The sequence below is a fragment of the Bos mutus genome, chromosome 23, assembly GCF_027580195.1.
Source record: "Bos mutus isolate GX-2022 chromosome 23, NWIPB_WYAK_1.1, whole genome shotgun sequence".
Taxonomy (NCBI): Eukaryota; Metazoa; Chordata; class Mammalia; order Artiodactyla; family Bovidae; genus Bos; species Bos mutus.
Genome location: NC_091639.1, coordinates 21,911,525 through 21,925,072, shown reverse-complemented (window position 1 = coordinate 21,925,072; position 13,548 = coordinate 21,911,525). Strand labels below are relative to the sequence as shown.

The window sequence follows — 13,548 nt, the reverse complement described above, 5'->3', positions numbered from 1 at the left end:
TAGTCTGGGAAAGATAAAACTTGCAATTTTTACCTGATGGACACATAACTCTGCTGCTGCTGCTGCTAAGTCACTTCAGTCGTGTCCGACTCTGTGCGACCCCATAGAAGGCAGCCCACTAGGCTCCCCCGTCCCTGGGATTCTCCAGGCAAGAATACTGGAGTGGGTTGCCATTTCTTTCTCCGATGCATGAAAGTGAAAAGTGAAAGTGAAGCCACTCAGTTGTGTCTGACTCCTAGCGACCCCATGGACTGCAGCCTACCAGGCTCCTCTGTCCATGGGATTTTCCAGGCAAGAGTACTGGAGTGGGGTGCCGTTGCCTTCTCCGCACATAACTCTATCAGATATTTATTTTGCTGAGACTCAGTGTTTTCATCTGGAATTCGGAATGACAACATTATTTATCTCAGAGAATTTATCTAAAGAGAAAATTAGATTCTGGGTAGAAAGTACTCAAAGGTTTTAAGTGCTTTTCTCTACCCAGCACTTACAATAATTTGTCCAACAAACACTGAATCCTACAGTAGCCAAATGGCTCTTGAATTTTCCAGAATGATGACCAGCATCAGGGGGTCTCTAATTTATTAGGATGAATCCTTAAAAGTTTGTTAAAAGATAGGACAGTTAACTCCAAGTTCAAGGAATCTAATTTAGTATGCTTATTACTGAAATTTATCATAACAAACATAAACATAATCATCCATTAATAAGTGTGGGTGTATAAAAAATTGCTGTATTCATATGAATATTTGTATATCATTCAAACATTATGTTTCAGGAGAATATTTATTGCCATGAGAAATCATTATAAAATGGTGCTTAAGGAAAAAACACAGATTAAAACATGTACTTTCTGATCTCCATTTTGAATATTTCGTGCATGGAAAATTAATTAGATGAACATATACCAAACCATTAGTAGAGGTTTTCTTGGATGGAGATACTAATTTTTAATGTTTTTATTTTGTTTTTGATATTTTCTAAACATTCTAACACAAATATGTTAACTTTAATCAGAAAAAAATAGATGATGAAAACTTTGGAAAAAATTTATCTAAAGGTGAACATTGGGCATGATCTCTATGATATCTTTTAAAATAACTCTAAAGCACTCTACAATGTGAAAAAAAATTCTCCTTGAATTTAGATTTGTCAAGCAATTTAGGAACTAAAGAAGTCACTGGTAAAGAATGAACTGGGAATTTAAATTCAAACTATCCACAATTATCAGTGTAGTAGAGACATTAGGTCATGTTAAGCTTATGACACTTCTCTCCATTCACTTCTCTTTGGCACCAATAACTTATTAAGAAAGTCAGGAAATCTCTCTGATGGAAACATCAATAACTGTTACTGAAGTGAAGTGACTAACGGTTGTTGGACTGGGCACCAAGAGTTTGTCCTTAGTCTACACAACTGAGCAGAAAAATGTCAGGAAAACTTGGAAATCTCAGAGTTAAGGGTAAGAAGATATGTGTCCGAGGAATGTGTACTAACACCCTATTATACAAAGTGCAATGTTGCCCTATGTGAACCTGTTTCAAAAAGCTATAGGAAGAGGGGAGAGTCTGGGCAGTGGAGTGGGGGTGGGGAAGGAGAGGGAGAGAAAGACGGGATGAAAGAGGGAGGGAAGGAGAGGATACTTGAAAGTTTTCCTAAAACAGGCTTCAGAAAATCTATCTCTGAAGGCAAAATAAAGCATAGTTTTAAGTCAGGTTGACAAATGGAAGGAATACATGCAATCACTACCATTTTCTTGATTAACAGTCGAAATTGCTAGGTTCAGAACACATTTTTCTCAGCTTACATAGGATACACCCAAGTTAGGTAAGCAGTCTTCAGCAAAAGAATTGGCAGAGAAGATGAGACCTGCTTGCCACTCTAGGTCTCCAAAACAGGCTGGAGATACAGACTTAGACAGAACTAAATGTGATCCCTCTTTAGTTCTCACTGGCTGTGTGATCTCGAACACACTGTTTAACCTCTCTGATCTTTAAAACTTCATCTGCAAAATGAAGATGATAACACCCATTCTGAAGAGCTGTAGTGAATAGGAAAGGTCAAAAAGTATGTGCTATATCTTACCACAATGTATAACATCTAGAAAGCTACCATGTTCCCTTTAATCTAAAAATTTCTCTGTTCTTAGAAGAGGTCACAATAAACCAGGATCCATGTCTTTTACCTGTTTCTTCTGCTCTTGCAGATATGAACCACAATTTGTGTCAGGAGACCCTAACAAAGGGTGATTGACCTAACAAAGAGGTGCAAAAGCCTTTTAGTGCCTTTTATCCTTATGTCCTCTTCTGTCTCTATTCAGTTCAGTTCAGTTCAGTTGCTCAGTCATGTCCAACTCTTTGTGACCCCACAAATTGCAGCACTCCAGGCCCCCCTGTCCATCACCAACTCCCAGAGTTTACTCAGACTCACGTCCATCGAGTCAGTGATGCCATCCAGCCATCTCATCTTCTGTTGTCCCCTTCTCCTCCTGCCCCAAATCCCTCCCAGCATCAGAGTCTTTTCCAATGAGTCAACTCTTCACATGAGGTGGCCAAAGCACTGGAGTTTCAACTTTAGCATCATTCCTTCCAAAGAAATCCCAGGGCTGATCTCCTTGAGAATGGACTGGTTGGATCTCCTTGCAATCCAAGGGACCCTCAAGAGTCTTCTCCAAGTAGAACACTAGATGTACTTATAGCTGTGTCTGATGATAAGAAAGTGAAAAAGTGAAAGTGTTAGTCGCTCAGTGGTTTCCAACTGTTTGGGACCCCATGGAGCATAACCTAACAGGATCCTCTGTCCAGGGAGTTCTCCAGGCAAGAATACTGGAGTGGGTTACCATTCCCTTCTCCAGGAGAATCTTCCCGACCCAGGGATTGAACTGGGGTCTACTGCAATGCAGGCAGATTTTTTACCATTTGAGCCACCAGGAAAGCCCTGTTCAATGATACATATGAGTATGATTTGCGAAGGGATGCTGCTTCTCAAGATTGGAATCTGGTACAGATGGTGGTGATTTTTACTCATAACACTTTTCTTGTTTTGCAGATCTTTCTACTGTGCATATGATTATTTTAATCTGTGCTTCTCTTTGCCCAATTCACCAAAGAGAACCAGGCAACATCATGGAAGGAAAGAATCAAACAGCTCTGTCTGAATTTATAATTTTGGGATTCTCTGACCTAAATGAACTGCAGTTTTTGCTATTCACCATCTTCTTTCTGACTTATGTCTGTACTTTAGGAGGAAATGTATTCATTATCTTGGTGTCTGTGCTTGATCCACACCTACATACACCCATGTATCATTTTTTAGGGAATTTGGCTTTTCTTGACATCTGCTACACCACTACCAATGTTCCCCAGATGATGGTCCATCTGCTATCAGAGAAGAAGAGCATTTCCTATGGCGGATGTGTGGCTCAACTTTTTGCCTTCATTTTCTTTGTAGGATCAGAGTGTCTCCTCCTGGCAGCTATGGCATATGATCGCTACATTGCAATCTGTAAGCCCTTAAGGTATTCGGTTATTATGAACAAGGTCCTGTATAGCCGGTTAGCAGCCTCCTGCTGGACTGGTGGTTTCCTCAACTCAGTGGTGCACACAGTACTGACATTCCATCTGCCCTTCTGTGGCAACAACAAGATTAATTATTTCTTCTGTGACATCCCTCCTTTGCTGATCTTGTCTTGCAGGGACACTTCTGTCAATGAGTTGGCCCTACTATCTATTGGGATCTTCATTGGTTGGACTCCCTTCTTGTGTATCGTCCTTTCCTACCTTTACATAATCTCCACCATCTTGAGGATCCGTTCCTCAGAGGGGAGGCAAAAGGCCTTTTCTACCTGTGCCTCTCACCTGGTCATTGTCCTGCTCTATTATGGCAGTGCCATCTTCACGTACGTGCGGCCCATTTCAGCTTACTCACTGGAGAAGGACAGACTAATCTCAGTATTGTATAGCGTTGTCACCCCCATGCTAAACCCTATAATTTACACTTTGAGGAATAAGGATATTAAAGAGGCTGTGAAAGTTGTAGGGAGAAAGTGGCAGCCACCAATACTCTCTTTTGATATATAATCTTCCCTTTGTTGTAGTTTTTCAGTCACCCAGTAATGTCTGACTTTTTGCAACCCCATGGACTGTAGCATGCCAGGCCTCCCTGTCCCTCACCATTTCCCGGAGTTTGCCCAAGTTCATGTTCATTGCATCAGTGATGCCATCCAGCAATCTCATCCTCTGATACCCTCTTCTTCTGCCCTCAATCTTTCCCAACATCAGGACTTTTCCAATGAGTCCTCTGTTTGCATCAGATGACCAAAATACTGGAGCTTCAGCTTCAGCATCAGTCCTTCAGTGAATATTCAGGGCTGATCTCTCTTAAGATTGATTGATTTGATCTCCTAGCTGTTCAAGGGACTTGCAGGAGTCTTCTCCAGCACCACAGTTTGAAGGCATCAATTCTTTGGTGTTCTGCCTTCTTTACAGTCTAGCTCTCACAACTGTATGTGACCACTGGGAAGCCATAGCCTTGACTATATGGACCTTTGTTGGCAAAGTAATATCTCTGCTTTTCAATAAACTGTCTAGGTTTTTAATCACTTTCCTGCCAAGAAGCAATTGTCTTGTGATTTCATGACTGCAGTCACCATCTGCCGTGATTTTGGAGCCCAAGAAGAGGAAATCTCCTCCTTCTTGGAGGAGAGAATGGCAAACCACCCCAGTATACTTGCTATAAGAACCTCATGAACTGTATAAAAAAAAACCTTCTCTTATCTGCAGTCAATTAACATGTTAAAAATTAACTTTTTCACCAGCCAGCTATTCCTAATGGCACTCAATTTATAAGAAACTCAGTGTAGGGACAGGTACTGAACAGTTGGCACACTTAAGCCTAAGTGTACATATTTTGAGCTTTTGTTAGTTCTGAGCAAAAGACATTGATGTTACTCTTTTGAGATATTTTCTTCTTGTTCATAATATCCACTCCTGAATTCTTCATTCCAAAGATGGTGCCCTTCTCATGAAAAACTGGTTATAAAGTTTAAATAAACCTCTGTGTTCACATTTGCTTATCACTTAATCAGATAATATTAATGTTTTTGTGTCAGCATGTATTTCTAATCAGATACTATAAAAGTGAGAAAGAGCCTAGGCTTAATCTTGGAATATATGTTCTCCTATCTCAGTTCAGTTAAGTTCAGTTGTTCAGTCGTGTCTGACTCTTTGTGACCCCATGAACTGCAGCATGCCAGGCCTCCCTGTCCATCACCAACTCCCGAAGCCTACCCAAACTCATGTCCTTTGAGTCAGTGATGCCATACAACCATCTCATCCTCGGTCATCCCCTTTTCCTCCTGCCCCTAATCTTTTCCAGCAACAGGGTCTTTTCAAATGAGTCAGCTTTTCGCATAAGGTGGCCAAAGTATTGGATTTTCAGCTTCAGCATCAGTCCTTCCAATGAACACCCAGGACTGATGTCCTTTTGATGGACTGGTTGGATTTCCTTGCAGTCCAAGGGACTCTCAAGAGTCTTCTCCAATACCACAGTTCAAAAGCATCAATTCTGCGCTCAGCTTTTTTTATAGTCCAAATCTCACATCCATACATGACTATTGAAAAACCATAGCCTTGACTAGATGGACCTTTGTTGACAAAGTAATGTCTCTGCTTTTTAATATGCTAAGTTGGTCATAATTTTCCTTCCAAGGAGTAAGAATCTTTTAATTTCATGGCTGCAATTACCATCTGCAGTGATTTTGGAGCCCCCAAAAATAAAGCCTGACACTGTTTCCACTGTTTCCCCAACTATTTGCCATGAAATAATGGGACTGGATGCCATGATCTTAGTTTTCTGACTGTTGAGCTTTAAGCCAACTTTTTCACTCTCCTTTTTCACTTTCATCAAGAGGCTCTTTAGTTCTTTACTTTCTGCCATAAGGGTGGTACCATCTGCTGGTTAATCATCTGAGGTTAATGATATTTCTCCTGGCAATCTTGATTCCAGCTTGTGCTTCTTCCAGCCCAGCATTTCTCATGATGTACTCTGCATATAAATTAAATAGGCAGGGTGACAATATACAGCCTTGACGTACTCCTTTTCCTATTTGGAACCAGTCTGCTGTTCCATGGCCATTTCTAACTGTTGCTTCCTGATCTGCATATAGGTTTCTCAAGAGGCAGGTCAGGTGGTCTGGCATTCCTATCTCTTTCAGATATTTCCACAGTTTATTGTGAGCCACACAGTCAAAGGCTTTGGCATAGTCAATAAAGCAGAAATAGATATTTTTCTGGAATTCTTTTGTTTTTTCCATGATCCAGTGGATGTTGGCAATTTGATCTCTGGTTCCTCTGCCTTTTCTAAAGCCATATATTTCTTGAACATTTGGAAGTTCACGGTTCATGTATTGCTGAAGCCTGGCTTGGAGAATTTTGAGCATTACTTTACTAGTGTGTGAGATGAGTGCAATTGTGCAGTAGTTTGAGCATTCTTCAGCATTGCCTTTCTTTGGGATTGGAACAAAAACTGACCTTTTCCAGCCCTGTGGCCAATGATGAGTTTCCCAAATTTGCTGACATATTGAGTGCAGCACTTTCACAGCATCATCTTTTAAGATTTGAAATAGCTCAACTGGAATTACATCACCTGCACTAGCTTTGTTTGTAGTGGTGCTTCCTAAGGCCCACTTGACTTCACATTACAGGATGTCTGGCTCTAGGTAAGTGGTCACACCATCGAGGTCATCTGGGTCATGAAGATCTTTTTTGTACAGTTCTTCTGTTCATTCTTGCCACCTCTTCTTAATATCTTCTGCTTCTGTTAGGTCCATACCATTTCTGTCCTTTATCGAGCCCATCTTTGCATGAAATGTTCCTTTGGTATCTCTAATTTTCTTGAAGAGATCTCTAGTCTTTCCCATTCTATTGTTTTCCTCTATTTCTTTACATTGATCACGTAGGAAGTCTTTCTTATCTCTCCTTGCTATTCTTTGGAACTCTGCATTCAAATGGCTATGTCTTTCCTCTTCTCCTTTGCTTTTCACTTCTCTTCTTTTCACAGCTATTTGTAAGGCCTCCTCAGACAGCCATTTTGCTCTTTTTGCATTTCTTTTTCTTGGGGATGGTCTTGATCCCTGTCTCCTGTACAGTGTCACGAATCTTTGTCCATAGTTCATCAGACACTCTGTGTATCAGATCTAGTCCCTAAATCTATTTCTCACTTCCACTGTAAAATCATAAGGGACTTGATTTAGGTCATACTTGAATGGTTTAGTGGTTTTCCCCACTTTCTTCAATTTAAATCTGAATTTGGCAATAAGGAGTTCACGATCTGAGCCACAGTCAACTCCCAGTCTTATTTTTGCTCACTGTATAGAGCTTCTCCATCTTTGGCTGCAAAGAATATAATCAATCTAATTGCAATGTTGACTTCTCATCTGGTGATGTCCATGTGTAGAGTCTTCTCTTGTGCTTGTTGGAAGAGGGTATTTGCTATGACCAGTGCATTCTCTTGGCAAAACTCTATTAGCCTTTGCCCTGCTTCATTCTGTACTCCAAGGCTGAATTTGCCTGTTACTCCAGGTGTTTCCTGACTTCCTACTTTTGCATTCCAGGCCCCTATAATGAAAAGGACATTTTTTAAAGTGAAAAGGACATCTTCTATCTCAGTGTGGTCTAACTCTTTAATCTCCCTCCCTCCTTCCCTTCCTTCTTTTTCTTTCCTTCTTTCTTTCTTTTATTTATCTCAATAAGCTTTTTTTAAACTTTTAAAAATTATTATTTTAAATTTTTAATTGTGGTAAGAGCACTTAACCTGAGATCTACCCTCTTCACAAATTTTAAAACACATAGTACAATTTGATATTGTCAGTTATTTTTTACAGTAACAAAGAAAGTTGGCTCATGTAATTTTGAAGTCCAGAGCGGATCGACTTCCATTAGGTTGCATCATGGTTCTGCCCCCATTTGTGATTCTCTTGGATCTGCTCCCATCCATGGAGCTTCATTCTCAGCCTGCCTTCCAGCAGCACCCACGGTTGCTGGGCATACCTTCTTTTCCATGCCTTCTTTTCCAGGGGTGAAGTTAGACTCCTCCCCACACTCAAATCTCACAAACGTTGTAAAAAAGGCCCTGGGTTTTGTCTGACTTGATCTTACTCAAGCCTGTTCTGCCTCTTGGAATGTCTGGTTCTAAACGGCTGTTTAAGGAGATGGAGCTGACAAGCACTTCTAAGTGACACTTGGCCCCAGGACAGACTGGAGTCAGGAGGAGTTTCTGAAAAGGTGTTGGAGGAGGTAATGGAAATGGTGAGCTAGCAGTTGACTCAAGAGCTGGACCCCAGCAATCAGAGCCTCCTCATCTACTCCTCTGTCCTTGGATGTCAGTTCTGCCCATTGTTCCCACAGCGGGAGCCATATTTCAGGGTTGCAACCTTGAGAGAGCAATGTAATGCTGAGACATCTGGATGGTATGCATGGCTGAGCCCAGGTAAGGCCTGTATATAAACTTTAAGATTCTTAGGGTGGGTGCCAAGATCTACTCTTCTGGCAGCCACCCAGAAGAAGTCTTGTAAGTCCCCTGCTTACTTTTTAATTAGCTGCCACCTACCAATCTGGAGTGTTCTCTGTTTATGTTCTCTCCCCCTGCCCTTTATTTATGAGTAAGTTTTTATGTCACCCCAGGAACTCCTGAGTTTATGAACCAACACAAGTGCTCTCTGCTCAACTTGCTACTATCTGATTTTACCAAAGAATACAAGTAGCCTGACAACAGGACGTGGGAGCTGGAACACCTAAGCCTGAGCTCTTCAGGATTTAGTACCCTATGAGGGGTCTCTTTGAAGACCTGTGAGTGTTGCAGTGCTGAGCTTTTGAAGGTTATACTATATATCATGGTGAATAGATTGAAACATGGCTACACACCACAATCAACGTAAGTAAAACCTGGGAGTGGTATTGATAAGAAAGCAGTAGTCACTCAAAGCACTCTTATGTGCCCCTGTTAGCCTGTGTAGCTGCTTTATCTGTCTGTCCTTGTAGCAAATAATGGCAAGGCTGCTATTCTGCTACACTGACTTCCATTCTTTCTTAGACAAGATTTTACTGTTTTTATTCTGTGATCTATTTGTCTATTTAGTGCTAACACCAAGGTCCAATGCTGTAAAGAGCAATATTGCATAGGAACCTGGAATGTCAGGTCCATGAATCAAGGCAAATTGGAAGTGATCAAATAAGAGATGGTAAGAGTGAATGTCGACATTCTAGGAATTAGCAAACTGAAATGGACTGAAATGGGTGAATTTAACTCAGATGACCATTATATCTACTACTGTGGGCAGGATTCCCTCAGAAGAAATGGAGAAGCCATCATGGTCAACAAAAGAGTCCGTAATGCAGTACTTGGATGCAATCTCAAAAACGACAGAATGATCTCTGTTCGTTTCCAAGGCAAACCATTCAATATCACAGTAATCCAAGTCTATGCCCTAACCAGTAACACTGAAGAAGCTGAAGTTGAACGGTTCTATGAAGACCTACAAGACCTTTTAGAACTAACACCCAAAAAAGATGTCCTTTTCATTATAGGGGAATGGAATGTAAAAGTAGGAAGTCAAGAAACACCTGGGGTAACAGACAAATTTGGCCTTGGAATACAGAATGAAGCAGGGCAAAGACTAATAGAGTTTTGCCAAGAAAATGCACTGGTCATAGCAAACACCCTCTTCCAACAACACAAGAGAAGACTCAACACATGGACATCACCAGATGGTCAATACCGAAATCAGATTGATTATGTTCTTTGCAGCCAAAGAAGGAGAAGTTCCATACAGTCAACAAAAACAAGACCGGGAGCTGACTGTGGATCAGATCATGAACTCCTTATTACCAAATTCAGACTGAAATTGAAGAAAGTAGGGAAAACCACTAGACCATTCAGGTATGACCTAAATCAAATCCCTTATGATTATACAGTGGAAGTGAGAAATAGATTTAAGGGCCTAGATCTGATAGATAGAGTGCCTGATGAACTATGGAATAAGGTTTGTGACACTGTACAGGAGACAGGGATCAAGACCATCCCCATGGAAAAGAAATGCAAAAAAGCAAAATGGCTGTCTGGGGAGGCCTTACAAATAGCTGTGAAAAGAAGAGAAGTGAAAAGCAAAGGAGAAAAAGAAAGATATAAGCATCTGAATGCAGAGTCCAAAGAATATTAGAAGAGATAAGAAAGCCTTCTTCAGCGATCAATGCAAAGAAATAGAGGAAAAGAACAGAATGGGAAGACTAGAGATCTCTTCAAGAAAATTAGAGATACCAAGGGGACATTTCATGCAAAGATGGGCTTAATAAAGGACAGAAATGGTAGAGACCTAACAGAAGCAGAAGATATTAAGAAGAGATGGCAAGAATACACAGAAGAACTGTACAAAAAAGATCTTCACGACCCAGATAATCATGATAATGTGATCACTGACCTAGAGCCAGACATCCTGGAATGTGAAGTCAAGTGGGCCTTAGAAAGCATCACTACGAACAAAGCTAGTGGAGGTGATGGAATTCCAGTTGAGCAATTCCAAATCCTCAAAGATGATGCTGTGAAAGTGCTGCATTCAATATGCCAGCAAATTTGGAAAACTCAGCAATGGCCACAGGACTGGAAAAGGTCAGTTTTCATTCCAATCCCAAAGAAAGACAATGCCAAAGAATGCTGAAACTACCACACAATTGCACTCATCTCACACACTAGTAAAGTAATGCTCAAAATTCTCCAAGCCAGGCTTCAGCAATACGTGAACCATGAACTTCCAGATGCTCAAGCTGGTTTTATAAAAGGCAGAGGAACCAGAGATCAAATTGCCAACATCTGCTGGATCATGGAAAAAGCAAGAGAGTTCCAGAAAAATATCTATTTCTGCTTTATTGACTATGCCAAAGCCTTTGACTGTGTGGATCACAATAAACTGTGGAAAATTCTGAAAGAGATGGGAATACCAGAACACCTGACCTGCCTCTTGAGAAACCTGTATGCAGGTCAGGAAGCAACAGTTAGAACTGGACATGGAACAACAGACTGGTTCCAAATAGGAAAAGGAGTATGTCAAGGCTGTATATTGTAACCCTGCTTACTTAACTTCTATGCAGAGTACATCATGAGAAACACTGGGCTGGAAGAAGCTCAAGCTGGAATCAAGATTGCCGGGAGAAATATCAATAACCTCGGATATGCAGATGATACCACCTTTATTTATGGCAGAAAGTGAAGAGGAACTAAAAAGCCTCTTGATGAAAGTGAAAGAGGAGAGTAAAAAAGTTGGCTTAAAGCTCAACATTCAGAAAACGAAGATCATGGCATCTGGTCCCATCACTTTATGGGAAATAGATGGAGATACAGTGGAAACAGTGTCAGACTTTATTTTTTGGGCTTCAAAATCACTGCAGATGGCGACTGCAGCCATGAAATTAAAAGATGCTTACTCCTTGGAAGGAAAGATATGACCAACCTAGATAGCATATTCAAAAGCAGAGACATTACTTTGCCAACAAAGGTCTGTCTAGTCAAGGCAGTTTTTCCTGTGGTCATGTATGGATGTGAGAGTTGGACTGTGAAGAAGGCTGAGCGCTGAAGAATTGATGCTTTTGAACTGTGGTGTTGGAGAAGACTCTTGAGAGTCCCTTGGACTGCAAGGAGATCCAACCAGTCCATTCTGAAGAAGATCAGCCCTGGGATTTCTTTGGAAGGAATGATGCTAAAGCTGAAACTCCAATACTTTGGCCACCTCATGTGAAGAGTTGACTCATTGGAAAAGACTCTGATGCTGGGAGGGATTGGGAGCAGGAGGAGAAGGGACCAACAGAGGATGAGATGGCTGGATGGCATCACTGACTCAATGGATGTGAGTCTGGGTGAACTCCGGGAGTTGGTGATGGGCAGGGAGGTCTGGTGTGCTGCGATTCATGGGGTCGCAAAGAGTCGGACACGACTGAGCAACTCAACTGAACTGAACTGAACCACACTCTGAGGTTTACTCTAGGTCTAGGTCTATAATAAGCCTTGAGGTAAAGTTGTTTAAATATTCAAATTGGTCTTTTTTCAAAATGTGTTGTTTATTCCAAGTATCTTTGATTTACAAATAAATTTTGCAATCAGCTTGTCAATTTCCACTGGAAAGATTGCTGGGTTTTGATAAGAAAGGCATTGAAATCTATTAAGGGAGAGTTGCATAGATCAGTGTCTCCCAATCTTTTAAAATTATCATCCCTCCAAGAAGCCTATTCCTACAAAATTTTAATGCCTCAGACAGTAATGCTAGTTGGAAAGAACCCATCTGCCAGTGCAGGAGGCTTAAGAAATTTGGTTCAATCGGGAAGATCCCCTGGAGGAAGACATTGCAATTTTCAATTTCATTGATTACTGTCCTTTATTATTTTAATGTATATACATAATGGGTTTTTTTCCTATTCTTTTCTCTTTTGTTAAGGTTGAAATTCAAATTATTAATTTGAGAACTTTAAAAATTTTCTAGTAGGAACATTTAAGCACTCCTTTAGCTGCATTTCACAAAATTTATATGTTATATTTTGACTACATTTAAGTATATATTAATTTCCCTTGAGACTTTCTCTGATCAGTGACATCAGTCGGAGCAGAACCCATAAGAGTCAATCTTCTGATGGAGGGAACCTGATTTTCCATTCTGTAGAGTTACAGTTTCATGAGACTAGAACCAACTCCAGCTCTCCCTGGATCCCCAGTTACACTTGCCAGTGTAACTGCAGATTTCAGATTTACCAACTCTATAATCACATAAGCCAATTTCTTAAATCTCTCTAAAGGTACACATCCTATTGCTTCTGTTCTGTAGAGAATCTAGACATATACAGATTTTGAGCCAGAGAGTCTCAGCGGGCTTCTCCTAGAGCTCTCTGTGACTGTGGTATGGTGTTACCCATTCTTGCTTTTGTTTCTGATTGTGTTAAACTCAGGCTGAGATGTTGCTGATGGAAAAAATGGTAAACACTGCCAATTTGGTGGCAATTTGAATTCTAGTATTCTTCCCCAACCCACCTGCTAATATTTATTTTTCAGGATGCTCAAATAGCTTCTCCTTGCTTTCTGCTCAGGTTTTACAGCTGCCATTTCATGGAAGAGACAGAGCAAGCATGTTTATGTCATCATCAAGGGAACTAGAACCTGTATTTTGGAAATTTTATTGATACTTGGTGAAACAAAATGGTCAGGATTTCTTGTCCATACTGTTTTCAATTCTGTCAGTACGGGAAGGGATTGACTCTATCAGCACTTGCTGGTGGGTCTAGAAATAACTGTGAGGTGGTGGAAGCACACCAGATTAGTCAATAGTCTTGAGTTTGAATTTGGACATTACTGTTAAATACCAGTATAATTTTATTCTAGGCTGTTATTCTTTAATTTCAATTTTCTTTTCTGTTAAAATGAACATAGTCTTTAAAAAATGCAAAAGTAATTTTTTGAAATAAACAACTGTAGAAAACAACACATTGTTATTTGGGTAGCAGATTAATGAGAGCT

General features: G+C 40.5%; 1 protein-coding gene across 1 annotated transcript; it reads left to right on the top strand.

Moving 5' to 3' along the window:
* The first annotated feature begins 3,125 nt into the window (after nt 1-3,125).
* Nucleotides 3,126-4,079, top strand: LOC102276908 (olfactory receptor 5V1). Its single transcript, XM_005911588.2, has one exon. It carries the CDS (start codon nt 3,126-3,128, stop codon nt 4,077-4,079), a length of 954 nt encoding a protein of 317 aa, XP_005911650.2.
* The last annotated feature ends 9,469 nt before the right edge of the window (nt 4,080-13,548 follow it).